The 15,522-nt window shown below is 48.5% G+C and overlaps 1 protein-coding gene across 2 annotated transcripts in view; it reads left to right on the plus strand.

Moving 5' to 3' along the window:
* Window positions 1-14,010, plus strand: part of TMEM51 (transmembrane protein 51) — a 48,671-nt gene extending 34,661 nt beyond the window's left edge. Inside the window, exons 2-4 of one of the 2 annotated variants that reach the window (XM_060079981.1) lie at window positions 4,615-4,689; window positions 10,224-10,768; window positions 12,865-14,010. In XM_060079981.1, the coding sequence (XP_059935964.1) occupies window positions 10,431-10,768; window positions 12,865-13,276 (750 nt within the window). In that variant the 5' untranslated portion in view covers window positions 4,615-4,689; window positions 10,224-10,430 and the 3' untranslated portion in view covers window positions 13,277-14,010. The remainder of the gene's footprint in view (window positions 1-4,614; window positions 4,690-10,223; window positions 10,769-12,864) is intronic. The other variant, XM_060079989.1, reaches the window with a different exon arrangement.
* The last annotated feature ends 1,512 nt before the right edge of the window (window positions 14,011-15,522 follow it).

Below are 15,522 nucleotides of genomic sequence, written 5' to 3' on the forward strand. Positions count from 1 at the left end.
ATTGCTTTACAATGATGTGTTAATTTCTGTTTTATAACAAAGTGAATCAGTTATACATATACATATGTTCCCATATGTCTTCCCTCTTGCGTCTCCCTCCCTCCCACCCTCCCTATCCCACCCCTCTAGGTGGTCACAAAGCACCGAGCTGATCTCCCTGTGCTATGCGGCTGCTTCCGCTGGTTTTTTGTTGTTCCGAGGATGAGGAAGTTCTGAACGGGGAGACTGTGCTCAGGGCCACCACCTCTAAGCTGTGAGACCTGGGCAAGTTTCTCAACCTCTCTGTGCCTCAGTGTATTAAGTGATAACATGGACAAAGATGGGGACCTCCTCATACGGTTGTTGGGCAGAAAAAATGAGCTAACCCGTGCAGAGCGCTTAGCGTGAGCCCGGCGCACAGTCAGTGTCCAGGAAGCAGGAGCAGGTATTTCACAGTTGCTGACGGTGGGCTGGGGCTGGGGTCGGGGCGGCCAGGTTGGGTGGTCAGAGCCTGTACTCGGCCCTGCTTACTAGAGCGGGAGGCCATTGGTGGCTCATCCCTAGAGCCTGGAGAAGGATCGAGGTGTCAGACTCGCTTTGATGGTGACAGGAGCTCTCAGACTCCATCCTGGCAGGGAACACATAGAGATGTCACATTTCCCGAGAAATACTGAGTGTGGCTGGAGCCCTCGAGATTGGGTGCCCAGCACCAGCCCTGTAAATAGGGTCACACGCCAGCCACTTGCTTAGAGAAAGATACCGTGTCAAGCTCCTGAAGAAAAGATACCTGGTTTGTTAACTTGCTCCTTCTGTTTATGGCTCCTGGAGTCTTCAGACTTGAATTTGCCTTCCTTAATTTCCTTCCTGAATTTCAGCAACACTTAATGGATTAGCAAGGAGACTGGAGACGTCAGGTCTTATCAAATTCACTGATGTCTTATACTGCGGAGGGGAAGCTGCCTCTTTTCTCTGCAAGAAGTGGTGCATCCTGGGAGGTGTCTGTTCTCCCATCTCTGTGCACTTTCCCAGGCTGAACCCTTCCCACGGGACACCTTATCTCCTCCTGCCCCCAAACTCCGCCCAAGGAAAGGTTACAGATGCCTCCAGGTCCTACAGAGCTGCTGCCTTATCCTCCTCCTTCCTGCCCCCTTCAAAGTGAATTGGTCGCTCTCTCTGTAGGCTCATTTTACGTACCCCGTTTTAGTGCTTAGTGGTGCAAAGCATGGGCTTTAGAATCAGACATACCTTACCCCTGCCTAGCTGTGTGACCTTGGACCAGTTACTTTGCCTCTCTGAACCGCAGTGTCCTAGGTAGGACTAATAACTATTAAATGTTTATGCATGGAAAGAGCTCAACAGAGGGCCTGGCACAGAGTCCAACGCACGTTCCCTCTTACCTGATGTTGACTTCCTTCTATAAGAAAGAATCACCTGTCTTCCTGCTGGACTGTAACGGTAGTCTCACACATCTGTGTATCCCCCAAAGCCCCTGGCACACAGTAGGGATCCAGGAATTGTTGGAAACCAATTCTTTAAAAAGTCATTTTAAAAGAAATGCACATATGTTACCCCTCATGCTTTGGTGATGAAGTATCTCCAGGGGTGAACTGTGCGTTGCCCATTTCTGGCCTGCATGCCCCACCCAGGGAGTGGCCCACAGGGACTCGGCCTTGCAAGGGGCTGGTGTGGTGCAAGGGAAAGGAGGTGGGCTTCCAAGTCAGCTAGATCTGATTGTGAAACTTGATTCTGCAGCTTACAGCTGTGTGACCCAGGGCAAATTACTTAACCTCTCGGAGACTCAGATATAGTGGGGCTAATCATCTTTGAAGGGCGTCTGTGAGGATTGGATGCCTTTAGAAAGGGTGCCTGATTCCTTCTTGAGCTGTTCCTATTATTATCGTTAGTCTGCCTCGCAGTTTACTCAGTATCCTTTCTTTTTCTTTTTCCCATCAGCGCTCTCTGGCTCAGGCAGCCCTCCTCTCTCCTCTGCCTTTAGGACTCATTTGCACAGTGCTTTTCCTTTTTTCCTGAGTGCACAGTCTACAAGAACCTGTTCTAAAAGAATAGGAACCCGACACCCTTTGACCTTGGCCCTTGGGGAGGTAGCCTGAAACTCCCCGGTGGGACAGGGACAGCGGCAGCGGTGGCTCAGAGCCTTTCCTCCGGCTCCCACCCCTTCCCTGTGGCATGGGACTGGAACTTGGTGACAAAAGTGATTGTGAGCTGAAACTTGGCCAAAGGGCCCCACTGAATTCTTCCTTTGTGACGGGAATGTAGCACAGCCTGGTTCCTGCGAATGGAGCTGGGGATCCCTTTCCCAATTATGCAGCTTGGCAGGAAGAGTTTGGGGCTCGGGGAGAATCGTCAAGGAGCCTCTTTGTCACGGGGGCCCGTTGTGCTGCCAGACACCTCCGACTGCCGAGATCTCCTCCCCCTAAAGCTGGCCGGGCTGGACGCTTCTGGAACTGTGCCTTCCGGGGCCACAGGGCAGAGCTCAAAGGCCACGTGAGGGTCTAGATCAGAGCCCAGGTTTCTAAACTGTGTTCCAGAGAATTGCTGGGATTCAGCGAGAAGCGGGGGCAAGGGAAGGCTTGCCCATCAACACTTGGAACACTGTGCTGTTTCAGCCAGAGCAGTGCTGTTTTCTATCGTTTGATTTTATTTAAATCATTGTCTTCATATTGTCTCTATGTCTATAGAGAGAGACTCTGATCCAAGTGTGGACTGGTGATAATGACCACTCCCAACACCCCACCCCCAGCTCAGCCTGGTGAGCACTCAGATGACAGAGCTGTGACTACTTTCTCCAGGGCACAGCCCCTCCCCTGTCCCCAGGGAAGTCCCTGGCTCTGGCTCTACTTGGTCAAAGATGTAGGGGAATAAAGACAGCAGCTGCCCAGGTTGGAGGAACAAAGCTCTGGGTGCTTACCTACGTGCTGGGAAGACCAGGGACTAGCTGAAACCTCAAACCCCACCAGGGAATATTGATAGAGTCACCATCTCGGGTCAGAATGGAAGTCACATTTAACCTGGGTGCCTTTCCCATGTTGCTGGCAGATCATTTGCATACAGACACAAGATGGGTATCCTGAAAATTAGCTCTATCTAATCCTCTCCTCCTCGGTGCCAACCTTGGACTAGGCATTTCCCCTAATTGATATGGGGCATCAGTTAAACTTTTTAACTTGCTAGATAGTCATTCAATCATTCTGCAAATAGTTATTAAGCACCTGGTATGGTCCTGGCACTCTATGCTGGGTGCTGGGCATACAGAGGTGAACAAGGCAGACGAGAACTTACTTTCAGGGAGTTTACACTCCAGTGGGGGAGACAGGGAAGCAACAGGAAAGCAAAACAAGACGATCATAGACTGAATTAATGTCATCCATCCATGAGAAGGAATGTCATAGGGACCGAAGCATGGGGCTTGAGAGTAGCTGGGTGAGGGAGGGGACATTATTTATAGTGTGGTCAAGGAAATCCTTGCTGAGGACGTGGCATTTGAGCTGAGAGACAGAAGTAGTAAAGAAGTGGACAAACAAGAGAGACAGGTGGAAGAGTTTCGGGTATCAGGAACAGTAAGTGCAAAGGCCCTGGGGCAGGATATGCTTAGTGTGACTAGAAACAGACAGGAAGCCACAGAGGGTTGGTGAGCCAAGAGATAAGATATGAGAGAGGCAGGAGCCCAGTCTAGTCTGGTGGGATTTGAAGGCCACAGCAGAGGAGTTCAGATTCTATGCTAAGAGTTATGGAAAGACATTGACGGACTTTCAGAATCTCCTATTGCAAAATATTCCAGCCAGTCAAAAGAGTATATCTAAGATATGTGTGACATTTAAGAAATAATTTAATAAACATCCTTGTACCCTTCACTCTTCCTCCCCAGCACCATTTCTCACTCCTCCAGGGAGATAACTGTTGTCCTAAATTTTAGTTTATAATTTTTCCTTTCTTCCTAATAATTGCAAAGATAAAGCAATACATTGCCTGGTTTTGAACTTCATATAAATATTATAGAATCAGGCTGTGTGTGTTCTTCTGCAATTTGCTTTCCTGTTCAACCTCACATGTGTCAGAATGGGCCACGCTGGTGCATGTAGCTGCCGTTTATTCATTTTCTCTGCTGCGTAGTACTCCGCTGGACTATAACTGCATAGTCAGCTGCTGTCGTGGTTTATCCTTTATCCTGGGACATGACATTATTCGATTTTCTCATGTTGAATCAACTCTACATTCTTGGGGTAAACCTTTTTTAAAACTCTTGGATTCCATTAGCTGATATTTTGTTTAGGATTTTTGTTTCTGTGCTAGCAGATCAAATGGAGCTGTCATTTTCCTCTCCTGCCTTGTTGCTTTTGGGGTCAAGATGACAGATTCCTCATACAATGACCTGGGGAGTGTTTCTCCTCCTTTTACTCTCAGGAGCACTTGTGTAAGATGGAGAAAACCATGGAAAGATTTTGTCAGTGTAGCCGCCATATCATCATCCTTCTGCAGCCCCACTCTGAGTACAGAATCTTGAATTATTTTGCGTGTACCTTCCCTCCAAAAAGCAAACACGTGCCTCCCCCAGGAGTACCTCAAATTGACATGCTCACAGCCTACTTAGAAAGCTGCATTTCTGGATTTTTACAGGTGGATCCTTAACTCAAGATTTTAGCATGAAGAGCTGTTGTCAGACCTGCCTGGAGGCTCCCTAGGTAACAACAGGTAGGTGCCTCTCTTAACTGGCTCACCATTTTCTTGAAAACCCAGATACAGGATCACTCACTTATCCCTTAGGGCTGCCTTGAACCTGAGCCATGATGGATCCAACTCCTGGGTCCAGAGGTGAGTCCGGCTGAGCTGGGACCCCAGGCTGTTCACCAAGGCGCCTCTGTTTTAGGGACATCTTGGAAACTATGTGGTCCAAATCCTCTAAGCACAAAATTAGCTTCTTTCCATTATTTTTGGAAGGGAAAGAACATCATGCTAAATATAACGTGGGTCAACAAGCCAGAAACAAGATAAAGAGCCGCCAGCTGCACCTCGGGGAACTGGGTGTCCACACCCCCAGTGAACCGTCGAGATCCTGGTCTCCAGAGGGAGGGTGGAAATGATGAACAGTTTTAAGCTACCATTGGACACATAACCCTACCATGAACCCCCACAAAAAACACCTTTATTTCATTTTCTTATTTGAAAAGCAACACATTTCTGTGTTTTCCAATTCTTATCCTCCCAGAAAGAAAAAGAAAATAAACATCATTCTAATCCCAGCACACAGAGAAAATAACTGTCAACATCATGGTTTGTATAATGTGAGCGTTTTGCCATTTAATAGAATACGTTCATTGGTGTCTCCCAACCTTTTCTTCCCCGACTGTCGTTCCTTCCTGGAGGAGCCTTTTTTTTTAATTAGTTTCTGCTTTATAACAAAGTGAATCAGTCATACCTATACATCTGTTCCCACATCCCTTCCCTCTTGCGTCTCCCTCCCTCCCACCCTCCCTATCCCACCCCTCTAGGTGGTCACAAAGCACTGAGCTGATCTCCCTGTGCTCTGCGGCTGCTTCCCACTATCTATCTACCTTACGTTTGGTAGTGTATATATGTCCATGCCGCTCTCTCGCTTTGTCCCAGCTTACCCTTCCCCCTCCCCATATCCTCAAGTCCATTCTCACGTAGGTCTGTGTCTTTATTCCCGTTTTACCCCTAGGTTCTTCATGACATTTTTTTTTCTTTAATTCCATATATATGTGTCAGCATACAGTATTTGTCTTTCTCTTTCTGACTTACTTCACTCTGTATGACAGACTCTAGATCTATCCACCTCATTACAAATAGCTCAATTTCGTTTCTTTTTATGGCTGAGTAATATTCCATTGTATATATGTGCCACATCTTCTTTATCCATTCATCCGATGATGGACACTTAGGTGGTTTCCATGTCCTGGCTATTGTAAATAGAGCTGCAATGAACATTTTGGTACATGACTCTTTTTTTTTTTTTTTTTTTTTTTTTTAAATATTTATTTATTTATTCATGGCTGCGTTGGCTCTTCGTTTCTGTGTGAGGGCTTTCTCTAGTTGCGGCAAGTGGGGGCCACTCCTCATCGCGGTTCACGGGCCTCTCACTATCGCGGCCTCTCGTTGCGGAGCACAGGCTCCAGACGCGCAGGCTCAGTATTTGTGGCTCACGGGGCCAGCTGCTCCGCGGCATGCGGGATCTTCCCAGACCAGGGCTCGAACCCCTGTCCCCTGCATTGGCAGGCAGACTCTCAACCACCGCGCCACCAGGGAAGCCCCACATGACTCTTTTTGAATTATGGTTTTCTCAGGGTATATGCCCAGTAGTGGGATTGCTGGGTCCTATGGTAGTTCTATTTGTAGTTTTTTAAGGAACCTCCATACCGTTCTCCATAGTGGCTGTACCAATTCACATTCCCACCAGCAGTGCAAGAGTGTTCCCTTTTCTCCACACCCTCTCCAGCATTTATTGTTTCTAGATTTCTTGATGATGGCCATTCTGACTGGTGTGAGATGATATCTCATTGTAGTTTTGATTTGCATTTCTCTAATGATTAATGATGTTGAGCATTCTTTCATGTGTTTGTTGGCAGTCTGTATATCTTCTTTGGCGAATTGTCTATTTAGGTCTTCTGCCCATTTTTGGATTGGGTTGTTTGTGGAGGAGTCTTTTTAGACCTTCTTTTTGTAATGCTCTCCCAACCCCCGCCCCATGAAATTTTAATGCCGCTGACATGCTGGGTATCTGGAGGATCACAAACTATTGTAACAGGTAAGATTATTTTGCACCATCCCCAAGAGCCAATTGTTTCCCCCTTGTGGGTGGTCTCACCCCATTGAGAATGCAGGCTTTAAATAATATTAAATAACAAACCTTTCCATGAGAATTTACCGTGTGCTGGTCACATACTATTCTAGGTACTTTAGGTCTATTTACTTTTTTATTTATTATAACTCCCTTATGAGGTGCATCCTAGAGAGCCTTTATCTCCACCTTACAGTTGTGGAAACTGAGGCACAGAGAGGTTAAGTAACTTGTCCAAGGTCACTCATCTGGCAAGGTACAGAGTGAGGATCAGAGTCCAGGCAGCCTCGTTCCAAAGCTCACACTTAACTACCAAGCTATGTTGCCTTGTGACAACACATTCTGACTGTAGAAAATTCAAAAGACAGCAATAGAGTAAAAGTTACACTTCCCAAGCCCCCTCCATCCCCAGAAGCAATCTTTGGCACAAGTTTGGAATGTGCCCCTTTTCTGGGATTTTACATACATGTTTGCATACAGGAAAGTATATTGTCTCTTTTTTATTTTAACATAAGTAGGATCGTTCAGCCCTTTCCCCTGTATATTCATATATACAGACCCATGTATGGAGTTTTATTAAAATTAGAATCACACTGAACCTACTCTTGTTTGACTTTAAAATGTATCATTAGCTGCTATGAGACCATAATTGAATAAGTGCATGTACCATATTTTATTTAACCAAACCCAGATTATTGGCTATTTAAGTAGTTTCTAGTTTCTCGCTACTATAAAGCTATGATGAATATCCTTGCCCTGTGCATAATTCTTAGAAGTGGGAATTAAATGGAGCCTAAGGGTATAAACAGTTTTGAAACTTTTGATCCACGAATGCCAAAACTTGCCATCCAGAAAAATTGTATGAAATTGCCCATCCCGACACCCTCACCCACACTGAATATTAGTGCCTGTTTTCAGTCATTGACGATTTAACAGGCCAAAAATGTGTTAATTCTGACATGTTCATCTCTGCCCGTGTCTCTCATCGGGGACCTGTTTTACTCACGTGACAGCATAAGGCAAAGCTTGAATTGAGAATTAAGGAGAAGAGGAAGCAGGGAGAGATAACATGGCCCCATCACTGGTTTAATAAACAGGCTGTCAGCCTCCTGGGAACGAAGCCTGCCTGTCTGGCCCTGAGCAGGTGCTCAGTAAATGGTTTCTTCATCTCTCCTGCTTCCAGCACGAGGCTCGGGCTGCACCTCTCCACCACGGAGCCCTCCAAGTCTGGCCTTGTCTCCAATCCATTTGGCAGGACCCATGCATTCCTAGGGCTGCCAAACCCCTCCTCCTTCCCTTCGCTGGCTGTGAGTGACGTGAGAAACACACAGCCTTGTGTGTACCGTAGACTGTTCCCAGCTGGTCTCGCTGCACATGTCTCCAGCAGGAATGGACAGTTGCTAAACAAGATCTGGGCAAGGAAATCCCAGGATGCAGGGCAGAGGCTCCTACAAAGGCCAGAGCTGCGCCTCTCAGCACCCGCGGCCCCAACCAGCCCTGGGGGAGAATCAGTAAGGATGGAGTCAGGGCTCCCTGTTCAGTGCTCTGTATGTGTGCATACATGTGCATGGTCATATACCAGCACACATGCATGGGTGTGCATGTATGTACACACACGTGCCCAATGCACTCAGGGGCAGATGCAGATCCCATTATGTGAAGTGGGGCTTCTCTCACAGAGACTTTCCATATGCCCTCCAGCCTGACTTAAGACACCCAGCTGCCTAGGGCCACAGTTCCTGTACTTTCTTCCCACTTTGTTATTCCCTGTAGACTGTTTTCCTGCTGACCTGGAAGCCCCCCCAATCCTTAACTTGCTCACCAGTGTTTCTCCAGCACCTAACACTGCTTAGCAGACGCACAAGAAATATTTGTTGAGTGGAAGAAAAAAAAAGAGAGAGAGAAGGAACTGACTTCAAGCCGATAGAGGATGTTATCCCAATTATTTTTAGAGTATTTTTGAACAAAGTGGCCAGTTTCACATGGAGCCCAGCGCTTGATGAGAAAATATCTCGGCAGCATCAGCTTTCACGTGGCCTGGTTAGCCGTCCTTTCACAAGGAGCAGAAAGAATGCAGACTGGCAAACAGGACCTTGCCCGTCGAAACAGCTGTAAAGTTTTACTGTCCTGCAAAAGTTGCTTAGGCAGGACTAACGTATTTGAGGAGTAGTTAGCCAGGAGCCTTGCTCGCTGGTCCCCCCACCCCCTGAAAGCGTTCTACATTCAACTCTTCAAGTCACTGGCTGATCTGGCTCCCTCTCCCAGCCAGCACATGGTTACGGACTCCCAGGACGGCTGACCGCTGCCTTTAGCACAAGGTCTCTGAGCTGCTTCCCGGGAGAGGGTTTCTCATCCAGCTGGGCACAGCAGCTGAGATGAAGGATGTGCAGGCTTCTGCCCCTTTAAGAAAAGCAAAACTCCGTGTGGCTGAAAAGAAGTGTGTCTTGCAGGACAGCTTCATCTGGCCTCTGTTCATTTCATTCGTTTGATTCAGCAGACATTTTGGGGGGACCCTGGTTTTTTTTTTTTTTTTTTTGTGGTATGCGGGCCTCTCACTGTTGTGGCCTCTCCCGTTGCAGAGCACAGGCTCCGGATGCACAGGCTCAGCGGCCATGGCTCACGGGCCCAGCCGCTCCGCGGCATGTGGGATCTTCCCGGACCGGGTCACGAACCCGTGTCCCCTGCATCGGCAGGCGGGCTGTCAACCACTGCGCCACCAGGGAAGCCCTGGGGGGCCCTGTTATGTCCCAGGAGCAGAGTGAAAAAGATGTGGTCACGGAAAGAGAGAGACTTGCCTCGGTAGTTGCTGGTGGCTTGCGGGACACACAGGAGGGCAGCTGAGCCCCAGCGATCAGAGAAGCGCAGAAATGCCGGAAGGGGTTTGCGAAGGAGGGCGAGGAGCGACACGAGTGGGAGAGGCAGGGCCAGGTGGAGCCGGCCATGAGCATGACTCCAGGGAGCCTGGGTTTTGTGCTGCGGGAAATAGGGAGCCACTGAGGGTGGTGAGGGTCCGCGGTCGGCCGTTGGACCGGGTCAAATCACTGACCGATGCCGGTCAGCCAGGCGATTCTGTCACAACCGTTGATCGTGGCTCAGGCAGGCCGTCATTCACTCTCCTCGCCGTACCCGGGAAGAGGTGAGATTTTATTGCACTTCATTAAATCCCACAAAATGTTTGAACGACCTGCAGCTCTGACCTTTCCGGCCTCTTGCAGGGAACGGTCTCGCTTTTCCTTTTCGGGTGGGGGTAGGCGGACCACAGAAGGAACAGGAGCACCTAAGACCTCTGGAATGCATCAGAGGCGAGCCCAGCAGGAGCCTGTGACTCAGTCCCGCTTCTCCCCACCTTCAGGAGCACAGCCGCTGTGTTCACCAGAGCACTCGGAATCAGCACTGATTTTCCTCTCTCCTCTCTCTGCTTTCCTTACAGACCTCCCAGCCGCAGCTGTCCACACGGGATGCCTCACATTTGCTTGAAACCATCCCTTGAGAGTCTGGCTGCTATTTTTTTTTTAGCGTGGCGCTAGGGATTTAGTGCAAGGCGTTTAAGGGGTTTTTGTTGGTGCTGCTGCTGCTGCTGTTTTTTATTTATTTATTTTCTTCCTTTGAACCCGGGCCTTGCCCCGCTCCCGCTGGCATGATGGCCCAGTCCAAAGCCAACGGCTCGCACTATGCGCTGACTGCCATTGGCCTGGGGATGCTGGTCCTCGGGGTCATCATGGCCATGTGGAACCTAGTCCCCGGGTTCAGCGCTACCGAAAAGCCAACCGCTCAGGGGAACAAGACGGAGATAGGGAGCGGCATTCTCAAGAACAAGACCTTCTCCGTAGCCTACGTGCTGGTCGGGGCCGGGGTGATGCTGCTGCTCCTGTCCATCTGCCTGAGTATCCGTGACAAGAGGAAGCAGCGGCACGCTGAGGAGCTGGCGCACATCCAGCCCCCGGGGGTCGAGCCTCACGCCCACGAGGAAGACAGGTGAGGCCTGGCCACCCGCCCCAGATGGGAGATGGACACGCACGCCCACACACGCAGGGCTCAACGATGACCAGGACATTGTAGTCGAGGAGGCTTTCTCCCATTAACGCTTCTGTAAAACAGTTTATCATTTTACCAATAACTTTGTCCTTCGATCCCAGAGTTTCCCGAATCATGTGGCTTGAATGCATTACGGGTGTGGCAAGACTTTGACACCTCCAGGGGTTCTGCATGGCTCCCGGGGTGGCCAGAGCCTGCACACTGGAAGCTTGTCCATTTACCCCAGTGTCCTGTGTGTTTATGCTTTAAGTTGAAAAGGTTGGGAAGTAGTGTTCTCTCTGACCCAAAATACCACGAACAGATTTAAAAGATAAGTTGTAAATCGGGGAACATATGATAAAGGTTGATATCCCTAGTTTAAAAAGAGCCCTTACAAATGAATATGAAAGAGGAACACATCAGTAGGAAAATGGACAAAGGACACAAACAAGCATTTCATAGATATTCACACTGATGATGTTCGACCTCATTAGTCAGGAAATGCAAACAACCAAAAAAAGGCATCGTAATTCTTTGGCTTTCATATTGGCCCAGATAGACTGCCCCCGGGGTTGGAGATTTGTAGGGAAGTAGGTTGCTGATCAGAGTGTTGACTGACATAACCTTACTGAAGGGGCGTTCACAGTAAGAGGCCATATTAAAGGTGTGTGCACCTATCAGTTCTCTTCCTAAGAGCTTATCTTTGGGAGACAATCACACAAGTGCAAAGGGTTTTGTGCTCATATGTTTATCAGAGCATTGCTGAGAATAGCAAAGACAGGTGACAATGTAAATATCCATCAGTCGAGCTGAAGTATGACATGCCCATTCAGTGGAGTTCTACACAGCCATCACTGATCTATATTTGCTAATGTGGGTCCGTATCCCCCACATTGAGAAAAGGAGGTTATATAAAACACAGCATGTTAGGAAAGGTTTTCATCACATCAAATGTTGTGGCTATGGAATTAGAGAAAGATCTGGAAAGGTATACGACAGAATGTTAACAGTGATTGTCTCTGAGTGGAACAATTTCGGATGTTTTTATCTTCTTCATTAGATTTTTCTGTGTCGTTTGAATTTTCAGTAAGAATGTCTTATCTTTATAGTGGGACGGGAGTTGTTTTTATTTTGGAAAAATTAAACCGATTTTCTGAGAGTAAAAGATAAACAGGCATATTCTAGAAAACTTGGGAAATAGAGAAAAGAACAAAGAAGGAAATCAGTCACCCATCATTACCCACCCTAGCTATGAGCTCACAAGTTCATTCCTAAAGGAGATGAGAGGAAAGCCCAGGCAAACAGTGAGGTTTCTGATGTTGGCCATTATCCCCTATAGAGGTTCAAGTGTAGTGTGCTGGAAAATGGCTATTGGCATTACTCCCTATAAATCTGTAAAAACTGCCCTGACCTTTTGGTTTTCTCTTTCAGCAGTCAAATGAGACTAAGGCTGAGGACCTGACCTATCCTTTGAGTCTAATGGTGAACGTGAAAGACAAAATTACAGAATAATTTGAGATACATGTAAAATTTACATTCCAGATATTCCTTCTCTACCCAGGGACAGCCATTTTGCTTCAAATTTGCAGCTGTTTCATGCATGTTTATGTTGTCTTTGGTCAAAGGATGCCCAGCTGGGCATCGGAATAGCCCACTCAGCATGCTATTAAGTGTGAGGCTAAAAGGCAAGGGAGGTTAACTCCCAGATGATATGGTGTAGTAGTTGAGAATGTGGCATTCATTTCCTGCCCTGCCACTTCTTAAAGGTATGACCAAGTCACTTAACCTCAATGTATCCATTTCCCCATCTGTAAAATGGGTATACTAATAGAACCTAACCCATAGTGTCATTAGGAAGATGACATTGGTTCATATGTACTTGGGACAGTGCCTGGCTCATAGCCAACAGTTGAAGTGTTAGCTCTTATCACTTCTTGGACACATTTGTTGTTTACAAGGTCCCAGTGGCAACATGGGATTTGGAGTCCATCTATTTGTGATTTTAAATGACTTGAGCGCAGGCTAACACTCCCGTGTCTGTGCTTGGTGTGTTGCAGCCAAGAGGAGGAGGAGGAGGAGGCCTCCTCAAGGTACTACGTCCCCAGCTATGAGGAAGTGATGAGCACAAACTACTCGGAAGCGAGGGAACCGGACCAGAACCCCAGAATGAGCATCTCTCTCCCCTCCTACGAGTCCTTGACGGGGCTGGATGAGACAAGCCCCACCACAACCAGGGCTGACGTGGAGACCAGCCCGGGGAACCCCCCCGACAGGCAGAACTCCAAGTTGGCCAAACGCCTGAAGCCGCTGAAAGTTCGAAGGATAAAATCCGAAAAGCTTCACCTCAAAGACTTTAGGATCAACCTGCCAGACAAAAATGTGCCTCCTCCGTCCATCGAGCCTCTGACTCCCCCCCCACAGTATGATGAGGTCCAAGAGAAGGCCCCCAACTCCCGGCCCCCGGACTGACGACCCCTCCCGGGCGTGTTCCCTCCTGTCACTCAACCTCCACGCCAACAGATCCCGAATGAAGCCACTCAGCCACCGTTGAGAAGCGGAGGGGCCAGGTGTGTCCTTAGCAATTTGGACGGGGCCGGGGGTGAGGGGTGAGGGGATTCAGGAGCGACTCTGCAGCCCCCAGGACCTCACACAGTAGGTGCATCGGAAAGAGCTGCTGCTTCGGATCTCGAGATGCTGTGACCCCATCCAGGGATGGCGCCGGCATCTTCCCCCTTGTCCTTCCGCGACTCTGAATCGCCAGTGATGACACTCCTCGTTCCAATTAGGAAAGGATACCTAGCAACTGGTTTAGATTGTGGTTTTGTTTTGCTTCCACTAGGACCATTTTGTTTCCAAAAGAAGACAAGTTATGCCTTCACTTTTTCCCTGGTATCCTGAACTGTGGGTAGGAAAGATGACCCGCTTTATTGAAAGGCCATGGGCCCGTTTTGTGAATTAAGCCCAATGAGAGGCTGGATGATTACCCTGGGGTGAGACCCAGGTGGGGTTCTCAGAGCCCCTGATGCCATCAGTTCTTTTGAGGGCCCAAAGCCTGAGGATGCATAAGGTCCTAGTTTTAATTGTTAGACTTTGCTAGTCTCTCCTGTGTAATGGCAGAAAAAGGAAAGCCGTCTGGGATGCTCTTTTCCTTCTAAAATGCCTTGCAACTGAGCTTTTTGTAATAAAATATTTTCTATGTCACACATTTGGTGCTGAATTACTTTAGCAGTTCTTCCAATACTGACTTGCTTAGGGAGAAATCTCACTGATGAGAATGATACTAGCTGATATATCCTGAACACTTAGTATATGCCAGGCGCTGTGCTAAGCACCTCACGTATTTATCTCATTTGCAGCTGTACCCAAGCCAGGTATTACTTCCTGTGGGTTAGTTCATGAAGAATCCGGTTAATTAAAGGGCCCCATGTCACACCGCTAGGAAATGACAGAGCTGGGATTTGAACCTAGGCCTCCAGGGCCTGAATTCGTAAACACTCTAGTGCACCACTCAGTGGAAAGGGCTTTTGCAGACTTGAATGAGGACCTGTGCTTCCCAAGAGCTGAGACTGTCCCTGTCAACCCACATGCCCAACAGAAAGTTCTGGGTATTTAGACAGCAGCTCTCTACCTGTCTAAACATCCTATGACAGCTCTTCTGGGAACTGGCCCAGATGGGCTGTATGATCATGCAGAGTGAGCGTGTCCTCGTGGAGAGGGCAGGGTGCCTACCTGCGGAGCCCAGGAGAGAAATTCAACAAATGAGAACATGCAGCAGATGGCAGACTGCTGAGACTGGGCTGAATGAGAGGACCAGGGATGTCTGGGGTCAGGGTCTTAACTGTGGAGTGGGAGTCTGGGAAGAAAAATCTGAGTCCAAAGTTCCCTTCCTGGGACTTCCCTGGTGGCCCAGTGGTTAAGACGCTGCGATTCCAATGCCGGGGGGGCTTGGGTTCAGTCCCTGGTCGGGGAAGTTCCACATGCCATGCGGCGCGGCCCAGGGGAAAAAAAAAATTTCCCTTCCTGGTCCTGGCAAGCGTGGAGTGGGCTGCTGGGGGTCTGTATACCTAGGAGAGTGGTTAGAAGAGCACATTCTCAGGCCCTGATGTTTCCTAAAAGCTCCTGTGGGAGAGAAGGAGCAGCAATTAGGAAGTCAAGCACCTTCGTATATCAGAATTGGCAACCGTGCCTAAATTCCAACCTTTCATTTCCTTATGTAAATCCATCTATAAAAAGGGAGCTGCAATACCGGAGCACCGGGTAACTGCTCGGTGGCCTGGGATACCCGGAGGCCTGGTCTGGTCCCAGCCCACCCCTGAGCCAGCCTGTGCCTCTCCATGTATCTCTGGGCTAGACTTGCTATTCATTTACTCCTTTTTTAAATAAATTTTTTTTAAGTTATTTTATTTACTTATTTATTTTTGACTGCATTGGGCCTTCGTTGCTGCACGTGGACTTTCTCTAGCTGCGGCGAGCGGGGGCTACTCTTCGTTGCAGTGCACAGGCTTCTCATTGCAGTGGCTTCTCTTGCTGAGGAGCTCAGATTCTAGGCGCGTGGGCTTCAGTAGCTGTGGCATGCAGGCTCAGTAGTTGTGGCGCATGGGCTTAGTTGCTTCACAGCATGTGGGATCTTCCCAGACCAGGGCTTGAACCCGTGTCCCCTGCATTGGCAGGCGGATTCTTAACCACTGCGCCACGAGGGAAGCCCCTCACTTACT

This window comes from Mesoplodon densirostris, chromosome 2 (genome assembly GCF_025265405.1).
Source record: "Mesoplodon densirostris isolate mMesDen1 chromosome 2, mMesDen1 primary haplotype, whole genome shotgun sequence".
In the NCBI taxonomy this organism is placed as follows: Eukaryota; Metazoa; Chordata; class Mammalia; order Artiodactyla; family Ziphiidae; genus Mesoplodon; species Mesoplodon densirostris.